General features: G+C 44.9%; 2 protein-coding genes across 2 annotated transcripts; one reads left to right on the top strand and one right to left on the bottom strand.

Annotated features, from left to right (window-relative positions):
- The first annotated feature begins 1,390 nt into the window (after positions 1 to 1,390).
- On the top strand, positions 1,391 to 7,171 carry LOC135539112 (methylosome protein WDR77-like). Its single transcript, XM_064964967.1, has 7 exons — positions 1,391 to 4,436; positions 4,555 to 4,625; positions 4,824 to 4,881; positions 5,381 to 5,449; positions 5,568 to 5,676; positions 5,759 to 5,827; positions 5,967 to 7,171. Exons 1-7 carry the CDS (start codon positions 4,232 to 4,234, stop codon positions 6,121 to 6,123), a joined length of 738 nt encoding a protein of 245 aa, XP_064821039.1. The 5' UTR covers positions 1,391 to 4,231; the 3' UTR covers positions 6,124 to 7,171.
- Positions 7,172 to 7,249: 78 nt separating this feature from the next.
- On the bottom strand, positions 7,250 to 12,729 carry LOC135539111 (proline-rich protein 36-like). The gene is made up of 2 exons (XM_064964966.1): positions 9,270 to 12,729; positions 7,250 to 9,033 (listed from the first exon to the last, which is right to left on the bottom strand). The coding sequence occupies exons 1-2, from the start codon at positions 11,150 to 11,152 to the stop codon at positions 8,946 to 8,948; spliced, it is 1,971 nt and encodes a 656-aa protein (XP_064821038.1). The 5' UTR covers positions 11,153 to 12,729; the 3' UTR covers positions 7,250 to 8,945.
- Between the last annotated feature and the right edge of the window lie 6 nt (positions 12,730 to 12,735).

The raw sequence follows: 12,735 nt of genomic DNA, 5'->3' as shown, positions 1-12,735 counted from the left end.
ATGAGCCCATCCCAAATGCAAATAAAGTTACATTCCAATCCGTGCATCCCGCTTGTTCAGCTCAACAACGCCCATACCTGCTTTCCGTCAGATTATGATGATAAGACCCTTGCCTTGTTCTTGTATTTAGCTAAAAGCATTCTTTTGTTTGTGGACTATCCAGGATCAGCAGACTGTGTCTCCTCAGTTTCTAGCATGTCCAGCTATACTAAAAATAGTTTACATTCCTCTATTTTACAGCCCTATGCTTTGGCTCTGTAATTAACTCTGTGTCCCTTTGTGTGTGTGTCTTCATCTCCTTTAGCTTTAGGGTGCCCAGCTGTTCTGGTCGCTTCACTTCATATGGCTGTCTAAGATCAAACAGACTTGTATCTCCCCTGTGATGTGATTGATATCTGTAATCCATCAGTTGGTCCTTTGGCTGACCCCCTCCTTATACAACCTCTGACCTTTGTATGTCCAGCTGGACTAGGCTTCTATGTGTCCTTCTCTTCATGTAGTCTGGTTTTAATGTTCAGCTATTCTGTACATCTTATGCATTTGTCTATGTGTTATATTTGCTCCCACACATTGAAGCTCATTTGGGGGTTAGATAGCACAGTATCCAAGGAAGGGCCAGAGGTATACAGAATGGAGTCGTCTGCGTAGAGGTGGATCAGGGAATCGCCCGCAGCAAGAGCAACATCATTGATATTTACAGAGAAAAGAGTCGTCCCGAGAATTGAACCCTGTGGCACCCCATAGAGACTACCAAAGGACCGGACAACATGCCCTCCGATTTGACACACTGAACTCTGTCTGCAAAGTAGTTGGTGAATCAGGCAATGCAGTCATTAGAAAAACCGAGGCTGCTGAGTCTGCCGATAAGAATATGATGATTGACAGAGTCGAAAGCTTTGGCCAGGTCGATGAAGACTGCTGCACAGTACTGTCTTATCGATGGCAGTTATGATATCGTTTAGTACCTTGAGCGTGGCTGAGGTGCACCCGTGACCGGCTTGGAAACAAGATTGCACAGCGGAGAAGGTACGGTGGGATTCGAGATGATCAGTGATCTGTTTGTTGACTTGGCTTTCGAAGACCTTAGATAGGCAGGGCAGGATGGATATAGGTCTGTAACAGTTTGGGCCCAGGCTGTCTCCCCCTTTGAAGAAGGGGATGACCGCGGCAGCTTTCCAATCCTTGGGGATCACAGACGATATGAAAGAGGTTGAACAGGCTGGTAATAGGGGTTGCGACAATGGCGGCGGAAATAGAGGGTCCAGATTGTCAAGCCCAGCTGATTTGTATGTGTCCAGGTTTTGCAGCTCTTTCAGAACATCTGCTATTTGGGTAAAGGAGAAGCTGGGGAGGCTTGGGCGAGTAGCTGCGGGGGGGGGGGCAGAGCTGTTGGCCGAGGTTGGAGTAGCCAGGAGGAAGGCATGGCCTGCCGTTGAGAAATGCTTGATGAAGTTTTCGATTATCATGGATTTATCCGTGGTGACCGTGTTACCTAGCCTCAGTGCAGTGGGCAGCTGGGAGGAGGTGATCTTGTTCTCTATGGACTTGTCCCAAAACCTTTTGGCGTTAGAGTTACAGGTTGTACATTTCTGTTAGGAAAGCAAAGGCAAGCTTTTTTAAACTTCCCTGAACAGTTGCATATCGCGGGGACTATTCAATGCGATTGCAGTCCGCCACAGGATGTTTTTGTGCTTGTCAAGGGCAGTCAGGTCTGGAGTGAACCAAGGGCTATATCTGTTCTTAGTTCTGCAATTTTTGAACGGGGCATGCTTATTTAAGATGGTGAGGAAATTACTTTTAAAGAACGACCAGGCATCCTCGACTGACAGGATGAGGTCAATGTCCTTCCAAGATACCTGGGCCAGGTCGATTAGAAAGCCCTTCTCGCAGAAGTATTTTGGGGAGCATGTGACCGTAATGAGGGGTGGCCGTTTGACCGCGGATGCAGGCAATGAGGCAGTGAACGCTGAGATCCTGATTGAAAACAGCAGATGTGTATTTGGAGGGCAAGTTGGTCAGGATAATATCTGAGGGTGCCCGTGTTTACGGATTTAGGGTTGTACCTGGTGGTTTCCTTGATAATTTGTGAGATTGAGGGCATCTAGCTTAGATTGCAGGACTGCTGGGGTGTTAAGCATATCCCAGTTTAGGTCACCTAACAGAATGAACTCTGAAGATAGATGGGGAGCAATCAATTCACATATGGTGTCCAGGGCACCGCTGGGAGCTGAGGGGGTCTATAACATGCGGCAACAGTGAGAGACTAATTTCTGGAGAGATTCATTTTATTAAATTAGAAGCTCGACCTGTTTGGGCATAGACCTGGAAAGTATGACAGAACTTTGCAAGCTATCTCTGCAGTAGATTGCAACTCCTCCCCCTTTGGCAGTTCTATCTTGATGGAAAATGTTGTAGTTGGGTATGGAAGTCCCAGAATTTGATGGCCTTCTTAAATCAGGATTCAGACACGGCTAGGACATCGGGTTGGCGGAGTGTGCTAAAGCAAAGAGTAAAACAAACCTAGGGAGGAGGCTTTTGATGTTAACATGCATGAAACCAAGGCTTTTTTGAAATACAGAAGTCAAAAAATGAGAGTGCCTGGGGACACGCAGGGCCTGGGTTAGCCTCCACATCACCAGAGGAACAGAGGAGTCGTCGGATGAGGGTACGGCTAAAGGCTTGCAAAACTGGTCGTCTGGTGCGTTGGGGTCAGAGAATAAAGGAGCAGATTTCTGGATGTGGTAGTATAGATTCAGGGCATAATGTGCAGACAAGTATGGTGGGGTGCGGGTACAGTGGAGGTAAGCCGAGGCACTGAGCAATAGATGAAACAGGGAAGCCGCTAGGTAGTTACTACGCTAGCACGCGGGAGACACAGCGTTTAAAGTTAGCAGTCAGGGGTAAGGAGAAGCGTCTGCTCCGTCGTCCAGCAAAGGCCGGTTGAAGGCACAGTTGATGTAATTACGTCTGCGGACCAGTCGTGGTGGTACGGCGGGGCGCTGTGTCGACTAAGGGACCGGCCAGATGGCGAAAGAGGTACTGTAGTTGTGGGAATTTCGTTGTGGGAATAGCTGCTGGCTACTTTTTGATGAAAGTTTTGGCTATAGGGTCTAAGAGAAAATTGCGTATTCGTGTCACAATGAGTGAGGCGGATTACTGGAAGGTATATAAAATACAAAAAGTAAACGAGAGGACAACAAACCACGTCTGCACTGCTACGCCATCTTGGTGTCTAGTTTGAGACACCAATGCCTCAAGTCCTCAACTGGCAGCTTCATTAAATAGTACCTGCAAAACACCCGTCTCAACGTCAACTGTGAAGCGGCGACTCAGATGCTAGTTTTCTAGGCAGAAAAGGTCATGTATGCAAACAATAGGCCATAATTGATTTTTGGCCCAATAGGCCTGGCATATTCCCACTTTCAAAGATCTTTTCTGTTTTGATTGGGTAATTTAGCCTAAAAACCTTTTTAGGGCTACCTATAGAACAATAACTTGCCTGGCAAGAGTGGCCAAAAGGGTGTTTAGTGTCCCCAGTGGCTCTGCAAGTGTGGAGAGTCTTTTCTCCCCAGCTGGCTGGCTCTCCAGTCACCATCGCGTGAGCCTGAAGCCCCACTCTGGCCAAACTCATGTTTCTAAAAACAAAACTTTTTTTTAGTTTGACTTAAAAGGAAATACAAATTAGTCACAGCCTATGTGCTGTTTATAGACTAATGATTTAATTCAACAAAATGTTTAAATGCTGAGCACTTTGTCCCTACCAGCCTATTATGTCACACTCAAATGCTTCACAATTTATTCCTTTGTAGGCTATAGCCTTGAAATAATGAAAATATAGCCTAAATTAATTTTCGTTCCTTGGGTTCCCTGTCTGGCTCCTGACATATTTAGTATTTTCTGTTTAATGACATGTATCCTATTTGAAATGAGTTCTTCTTACATTCACCTTTTCATGTTTATTAAAATACTTTTCATTAATCATATGGTTTGGGTTCTATACTTCAAAACCAAATTGGTAGGTCCAAGTAGTTAAAAAATAAATTGGTGTTGGTTCAATTGTGATTTTAATGAATGGAGCGAATTTGGGGCAGCAGTTTTCCTGTGAGCGAGAGTTGGAAAGGTGGAGCGCCTGAGCGGTGTGCAAGCAACGCTCCTTGAGTGATGAGCGGGATGTCAGACCGCTCAACTCCGCTCACATACTCTGGTCTCATGCAAATTTTAGATTACTGGCATGACAGACCTAGGCCCTTGGTGTAACTGGCCTGGCTGTGAGTCTATTTTGACAGCTGCAGGTAATGGGAGTGTTGTAGCTTGGTTTGCATTTCCTGGTGTAGATATCATAGCCCTAAGACTTGCTCAGTTCTTTCTCTTTTCTGCCTGCTGCAGAATCAAAGTCTGGGACCTTATTCAGGGTGAAGTGGTCAGCACATATAATGGTAAGGAAACTATACCTCATCTCTGTATTTTGAGCTGCACTATGGTGAACATGTCAGTGGCAGTTTCTCATGTTTCTATAGCTTGTCTATTTAACTGGATCGGTCACCTGTTCCACAGCTCACTCGAAGCCAGTCACTTGTGTGTCCTGCAATCCGTCCGATGACTCCCTCTTCCTCTCATGTGGCCAGGTAAGAGCCAATACTAATTAGAGGGTTGTCTGTTTTAATCGGTTCAGTTTGGAATACGGCTTTTCTATTGTGTGCTATGAAATATGAAGCTAGATACAACTTACTGTAACTTACTGAAAGGAGAACATTGTTCTTGTATGAACTTGTTAATGCACGGTCTCCTCTCATTGATGTCTCTCTCCATTCCCCTTCCCTCAGGATGGTCGCTTGTTGCTTTGGGACAGGAGGAAACCCACCAAACCAGCCTCTAGATTAGGTGAATAGAACCACTCTGAACTCTAGGCAGCAGGATTTTCACGGGGCTGAGATGCGTAGTCTTCTGTTGCCAATGGATTGACAGTGGTTCGTGGTTTTTAGGTAGCCTTGGATTCTGTTGTCGAAGTGTATATCCTTGAGTAACCCAATCTTATGAATTCTGATAAATGCAGGGCGGGTCACTGCAGTAGGAACTCAGAACAACATGTTGAAAAACAGGGTTATTTGGGAAAATGTGGTTTAATTTTCCTAGTGTATAAAACTTTTCCAGCGACCCTAGTAATTTCAATAATTTGTTGGGACAATTCTGTGTGTTTTGTAAATATCCACTTCAAAAGTATCTAGACATCTACAGCACACCAATTACCCATTTGTTGTGTTCAAAGTGCACATGCAATACATGTAAAGTGTGGAAATCAAAAACATGGTGTGCCCAACCATGTTGTCCAGTGCATGTTGGTGATTTCCCAGCTGACTTTGGAGATTTTATCTTGTCTCAGACGTAGAGCCCAGCTGTTGTCCTACATCAGTAGCCTGGCATCCCCACCACAGGACCACAATCGCCTACGGTAAGGACCAGTGCTACATTTCCCATGATGCATAGTGGTCCAAGCACATTGTTTTCAATGATTGATCTGCCAAGCTTTAATGATATGTTTGTTGAGAATGGCGTTTGTGTTGATTTAGGTGACGAGCTGGGACGAGTGACACTGAAGGACTTTCAGGGAACAGAGCCTGGCCAGACACAGAGCACCCACAGCCGCAGGGTCTCCGGCCTAGCCTTCTCATCACACAGGTAAACACCAATTCGCACATCTCCAGCAGTCAATGGTTTGTCAGACTAAACTAACACAATGATCTCTTACCTTCCAACACAGTGCCCCCTTGCTTGCCTCAATCAGTGATGACTGCACTGTTGCTGTGATGAACTCTGCGCTTAAGGAAACGTAAGTGTCAATGTATGGGCTGTTTACAATTGCTCCCTAGTTCATCCTTTTGGCTTGTTAACTCAAGCTATGAAATACAATTGTGAAAATGTATTTGTGCCCAGTCTCTTAAACATGTGGCTCTACTGCTCCACTCCAGGTTGAGAGACAAGAGGCACCAGGACTTTGTTCGGGGTGTCTGCTGGGCCCCTGGCGGTTCTGACACACTGACCACTGTGGGCTGGGACCACCAGGTCCTCCACCACATCATGGGACAGGATGGACCCACCACTGGATACTCCACGTCCCCACTGTAGACCCACCACCCAGCCTGGGTCAGGAGATGGGGGGGGGGGGAGTTGGAAAAGTATGGTTTTGTGGGGGAGAATTTGAAGGGTTTGCATGAGGGTAGAAATTGTCAACACCGGAACAGAGCAGAGCAGTATGTAAGGTTTTCCTAGTCTAAGTACCCCTTGCCATGGTGGGTTATCTTTTCAACTGATTTGTTAAATCATGTGTGAAGGTAGTCAGTGATAAACAAAGTAAATTGGGATGTTTTTCCGCAACAACTGAGTAATTTGAGAGGCTACACATTTCTGCTGTTTTGGCCCAGCACTGATCAAGTTGTAGCTGCGTGAAGCGCACATGTGCCTACATTTTTGGGGAGTGCAGTCTTGCATTGCATATTTTCTGTTCATGGCAATGTCATATGCTGAGTCTGTTTTAAGGTATATGTTAACCACGTTTTGGACATCACCTTTGTTTTGCAGTTTGTAGGGACATGAACAGATGGCTTGGTGTCCACTTATCATGAGGGGTACTTTTAGACTTAGATTTTGGAATGCTGGCAATGGTAATCTTTAATCTAATGAACCCATCTGATCACGCTTATTCTCCAGTGAGTCCAACCCCATGTAACCTTTGTTTACCCACCCTGGGGGTGCTGTATTAAGTGGCATGTAAGCCAGTCTGAGAAGTGGGAGCCACTGGCTCATTGGATAGCAAGAATGTGGGTTAATTAGACTCAATTTAACCATGGCTCATCCAAGAATTCTGAAATCACACTAGATTAGAATGACATGGTTCAAGTTGTAACCATAATCAATACCATGGGCAATTTGTTTTCTAAATTAATCATTTATGTAAATGTGTAAAGTCTTTAACTTCACTACATGGCTTATTTGTCCCAATGTGATTCCATATTCTTCCCCCCTTGGCACTTTCTTTTTGTCTCATCGTCTCATGTGTGCCAGAAACAGAAAGAACACTACATGTCTGGTGTTGCTTTTTGGAAGTCCGAGCAGAGTTACTTAACTGAATCTACTTGTTTTTCCATCCTTGAATAAAGTATGTCTGAATACTGTATAGTCATGAGTTGATGTTGGTTTTCCGAGCACTTGAATCTTACTGAACTTTAGACCTCTGTAGGAAATTATTCTCAGACAATTTGGTAGAAACGAATTAGTAACTTTCCTACATTTTTAATATCACAGGTAAAATAACAATACAAGGGAGTGGCCTGTGCCCTGAACTTTGTACTGGTATATTTGGCATAATTTCATGTTTAAAACCAGAAATCCAGGGAAGGCAATCCAGGGTAATTATAGTTTCAATTGTTTCTGAAGGTGGTGGCTTTTGTGCCAAATCATTCTAAAAGGACTTGGAACATGCCACAGTTACCAAAAATCAGATGGTCATGTCAACTTACACTCCTGTCAGGAGATATAACAGCCTTGATTCATCATGGTTTAACTACAATATTTATTTTTGTATAAATGAGCAGCTTTTGTAATGACAGAAACAATGGCAAAAGTAGCATGCAGGGGCATACCTCTGTATGTATTTGAACTGTTTAGGTCACTCCTGGTGAACGTTCTACTCCAAACTGGATCAATTAAATTGACACCATCTGAAATATAATTCAGGCAAGGACAGACTAGTTGTGCGTCCTGAAATGCTGTTTTGCACACCACTGGTTTACTGTGCCGTTATTTGCCTGTTTGTCCTGCCTGCTAACTTGCACGACTCTTGCCACTCTCCTCCGACCTCTCAACGACCTGTCTTCGCCCACAGGACTGTTGCTGACTGGATCTGTTTTTGTTTAATGCACTATTCTCAGTAAATCATAGACACTGTCGTGTATGAAATGCCCAGGAGGCTGGCTGTTTCTGATATAGTGGAACCGGTGCACCTGTCACCGACAATCATACCTCGCTCATAGTTGCTTAGGTCACTCATTCTGCCCATTCTAATGTTCAGTTATATAACAAACCATGGCCGCTTGACTGTAGGAGCAAACTATTTTTGTGAATGGGACTGGTGTACCTAATAAACTGACCACTGTAGGTTCTACAGACCATGGAGACCATATTACTTCTCCTGTCCTTATGTGGTAAATGGCTGACATCTGTTTTGCTTCTATTTAGTCCTCCATTGTATGGAACATATCTTGCTCACCTGACTGAAGTAGAAGATCAAAAGATAAACAGTTTACATAGTAGTTGCACCCTTAAGTATAATATAGTGAACAATATACATTTGTTCTTAATGTATTGTAGTAGACTAGTTAGATTCCCTTTATGCTCTAAAAATATAATATACAGAATGTACAGGTACTGTGACACAATGGAAACATAAGCAAAAGCAATCTGTACACATCTGTATAGTAATTCTTCAAGACATTTATAAAAAATATCCTTATGCATGACATTCAGTGTATATTAAGGCTGGCAAATTACAGCTCCTATTTTTAAAAACGGCCTCAATCTGCTTTGAATCTATTAGGTAAAAAAATAAGGCAATGTGTACTAGCACTGATTTAAACTGTAGCATTCAGATACTGTTGAAAGCTGTTCCAACAGTCCACTCACTCTAGACTTTGGCACCTAGACAAGAAGCTATTTGACACCACCTCTGGGGGGGCAGGTTTATGTGCTGTGGTACAGCAAAACCTTTTCTAGACAAATGCTTAGCACCTTGTATTCTCTCCAGGGGCTTGGTGAAAACATCCTTGGCATACATGCTTAGTGTTTTATTGGCTATATCCATTTTTAGCCGTATGTAAGGTGCTCTCTTTCCATTGTCCTTGCTCTTGACAGGGGCTGTATGGTACAGTATGTGGTATAATCGAGTTGGCTCCTCATTTGCTGACAACAGTGATTGGTTGTTTGGTTCCGGGTTGTACCATGAAAGTCATGCCATACGCCTGCTTTGACCGTGGCCCATTGCTAAAAAGTAGAGGAATAAATCATTAACATTTAAACATCAGGTTGATCTAGTTGCATTTAGCAATATTTTTAATACATCTAGCTAACATTATTTACTATGAGTCAAAACATGCAATTAGGGACACTACTAGACAAACTAAGTCCAACTAGTCACAACACCCTAATCTTAAACCGTAATGAAGTTTTTTTTTTCCACATTTTGTCAAAAAGCCAAGCAGACAGAGAGCGAGGCCTACCTTGTGGGAACTCTTGATGGCTCTGACAAACCCTGACCTTTCATGGCCATTTTTGTCTCCAGCTCCTTCATGTCAAGTCCTTGTGTTGTGGCTGGCACAGTGGCACTCTTGCTCTTTGCAGTGATAACAGGGGTTTTCGGGGTGACTCTGGGGACAACCGGGAACTTGGTCTCCTCATCAGACAAGGGAGATCCCCAGTCATCAGAGTCTGTTTCCTTCATGACCAGCATTTTGTTGTCCATTTTGCAGTCCATCTCTAGCATCTTCTTCTGCAGGATGCTCTGGAGCGTGGCCTGGCTGGCTGAGAGGGCCTGGGTGGGAGGCGGCTTGGGTTTGATCTGAACAGGCAGTTTGGGTTTGATCTCCATGACAGGAGGTGGGAATTTGGGAGCGCTTGGAGATTTAGGTTTTGGAGGGGGAGGCGAGGGAGTTTTGACAGGGTTGGCAGTAGAGGACAGGACTGGAAGGACAGGGCTGGGAGTGGGAGGCAGGATCTTCTTCAGTGGAGGGTCAGGTGGAGGTGAGCTGGGAGGAGAGTCCACGACATCATGGTCATCGAATTCGGGAGGGGGAGGGAGTAATGGCATGCATAGGTTCTCGTCATCCCTGACGAGGCTAGAGGGTGAATCAATCCTCTGCTCTCCACTTTGCTTCTCCACGGCTAGACTGCTGGAGGATGAGGATCTAGAGGTGGGCAGAATCCTTTTAACTACTGGATTTGCAATTGGCCCCTTCACCGCTGACTGGATTACCACTGTGGCCTCCAGTGGGACCACAGACTGTGGTTTATGTTGTGAGGTTACAGAAGTGAATGAGGTGGCCCTGGGGATGACTGTGAAAGAATTGGGATTGAATTCACTGTGCTGGATGCTGGCTAATGGCTCATTACTCTTTGTGCTGTTTTCAAGGGAAAGACTGGACCTGTGCCTCTCTCGCTCTTTAGCCGCCATGAGAAGAGCCAGGGGGGAAGCGGCAGGACCGTCCCTCATCCCAGTGACATCACTGGCCTTCAGGTTGCGTAGTTTACTGTCCAGCATAGGACTGAACTTGTTATTCCGGCCTGGAGACGCTTCCTGCTTGACCTGGCTAGCCTCTGTGTTTACAGGGGCAGTGACCATCTTCTGAAGCTTGGGTGACATTTTAGGGGGCGCTACGGCACGTTTGTTCATACCCTGTTGTGCTGATAAAGACAAAGGCTCCACTTCCTCCCAAGTCTCGGGTGGGGTGGGTTGGCCTGGAAGGGTGGCTTGCAAGTTTTCCTTTAAGTCCTGCAGGTCTTGCTCCAGCTGCATACCCAAGCTATTTCTCTGGGCTGGCTTACTTGGTGGTGCCACAGAGGTGTCTTTCCCATTGACCTGGAGGAGTAGGATCTGCTTGGGCCTATTGTCACGGTCCAACTGTCTACCCAGAATGCCAGTCTTAGGAACACTGTAGAGCTTAGCTGTGTTCTGGGGGTTGAAGCTGGAGGGTGTCGGGGTCTGTACTGGGGAAGCTTGGGCTGGAACCTGGGAGGCTTCGTCCATGCTGTGGATGGAGGACAGCCTTGTTGGCTTTGGAGGCGGGGTCTTCAGGGCTTTCAGAGCAGCTTGTCTCATGTCTATAGGGGGCTGTGGAGGAGCAAACTTTGGAGGCTCAGTAAAATCAGGGACTGGTGTTGGTGTAGAAATGGACAAAGATGAACTAGAAGCACTGGAGGAAGTTGACGGGGGCTTCGGGGGGCGCATTAGTGGAGGTTTCAGGGAGGTGAAATCCTCGTACTCTTTAGACAGAACCACTGATGGAGGTTTTGGAGGGGGCATGGAGGGAGGGTGAAGGGAGTCCAAGTCACCCAAGAAATCTGGTGGGGGAGGGATGAACATGGGTGGGGGGGGTGGGGGTGCCATTGTAGGGGGAGGTGGAATAAATATCTCCCCATCCACCAAATCGGGCACAGATATAGCCGATCCATTGGAAAACCGATCGGCATTTACTATAAAGAGAGAACTACCATCAGACAAGTGTTTTATTGATTTAACCTGTCAAAATAAATTATTTTACTTTTAGTTCTGTTGTACTGATTAAATTACATTTGATCTGTACCCTCCCACTCTGCAAACATGCTTGTGAATGGCTGCTTGGATATTTGTAGTGTTCTTGTGCAAGATCTTAGACAAACATTAACAGTGCTTCCAGAAAGTATTCATACCCCTTCACTTATTCTACATTTATTTGTGTTACAGCCTGAATTCAAAATTGAAGATTTCTCTCATCATCTACACCCAATACCCAATAATTAAAGTGAAAACATGTTTGTTATTTTAAATGAAAATTAAATAACTTATGTACAATACCAGTCAAAAGTTGACATGCCAACTCATTCAAGGGTTTTCTTTATTTTCTACATTGTAGAATAATAGACAACTATGAAATAACACGGAATCATGTATTAGCCAAAACAGTGTTAAACAAATCAAAATATATTTTATATTCTTCAAAGTAGCCACCCTTTGCCTTGACAGCTTTGCACACTCTTGGCATTTTCTCAACCAGCTTCACCTGGAATTGTTTTCCAACCGCCTTGAAGGAGTTCCACATATGCTGAGCACTTGTTGGCTGCTTTTCCTTCACTGCGGTCCAACTCATCCCAAACCATCTCAATTGGGTTGAGGTCGGGTAATTGTGGAGGCCAGGTCATCTGATGCAGCACTCCATCACTCTCCTCCTTGGTCAAATAGCCATTACACAGCCTGGAGGTGTGTTTTGGGTCATTGTCCTGTTGAAAAACAAATGACAGTCCCACTAAGTGCAAACCAGATGAGATGGCGTATCCCAGCAGAATGCTGTGGTATTCATGCTGGTTAAGTGTGCCTTGAATTCTAAAAAATAAATCTGTGTCACCAACAAAGCACCATCACACCACCTCCATGCTTCATGGTAGGAACCACACATGTGGAGATCAACCTTTCACCTACTCTGCGTCTCACAAAGACATGGCGGTTGGACTCATCAGACCAAAGGATAGATTTCCACTGGTCTAATGTCCATTCCTCGTGTTTCTTGGCCCAAGCAAGTCTTTTTATTGGTTTCCTTTAGTAGTGTTTTTTTTGCAGCAGCAATTTGACCACAAAGACCTGATTCACACAGTCTCCTCTGAAAAGTTGCTGTTGAGATGTGTCTGTTACTTGAACTCTGTGAAGCATTTATTTGGGCAATCTGAGGTGCAGTTAACTCTAATGAAGTTATCCTCTGCAGCAGAGGTAACTCTGCGTCTTCCTTTCCTGTGGCGGTCCTCATGAGAGCCAGTTTGATCATAGCGCTTGGTTTTTGCAACTTCTTAATTTTCTGGATTGACTGACCTTCATGTCTTAAAGTAACGATGGGCTGTCGTTTTGCTTTTATTTGAGCTGTTCTTGCCATAATATGGATGTCACGTCTACTCATGCTCCCCCTCTCCGGCATTCGACGTCGCCATCAATACGCACACCTC

This window comes from Oncorhynchus masou, unplaced genomic scaffold (assembly GCF_036934945.1).
Source record: "Oncorhynchus masou masou isolate Uvic2021 unplaced genomic scaffold, UVic_Omas_1.1 unplaced_scaffold_28___fragment_2___debris, whole genome shotgun sequence".
NCBI lineage: Eukaryota > Metazoa > Chordata > Actinopteri > Salmoniformes > Salmonidae > Oncorhynchus > Oncorhynchus masou.
The sequence above is the reverse complement of the archived record's forward strand: the minus strand, read 5'-3'. Positions and strand labels throughout refer to the sequence as shown.

Coding starts and splice junctions, on each gene's coding strand:
- LOC135539112 (XM_064964967.1), top strand. CDS start 4,232: ATGACAGACCTAGGCCCTTGGTGTAACTGGCCTGGCTGTGAGTCTATT. Junction 4,882..5,380: donor CAAACCAGCCTCTAGATTAG/GTGAATAGAACC, acceptor ATCTTGTCTCAG/ACGTAGAGCCCAGCTGTTGT. Junction 5,677..5,758: donor CTAGCCTTCTCATCACACAG/GTAAACACCAAT, acceptor CTTCCAACACAG/TGCCCCCTTGCTTGCCTCAA.
- LOC135539111 (XM_064964966.1), bottom strand. CDS start 11,152: ATGGCACCCCCACCCCCCCCACCCATGTTCATCCCTCCCCCACCAGAT. Junction 9,034..9,269: donor CCATCAAGAGTTCCCACAAG/GTAGGCCTCGCT, acceptor TCTACTTTTTAG/CAATGGGCCACGGTCAAAGC.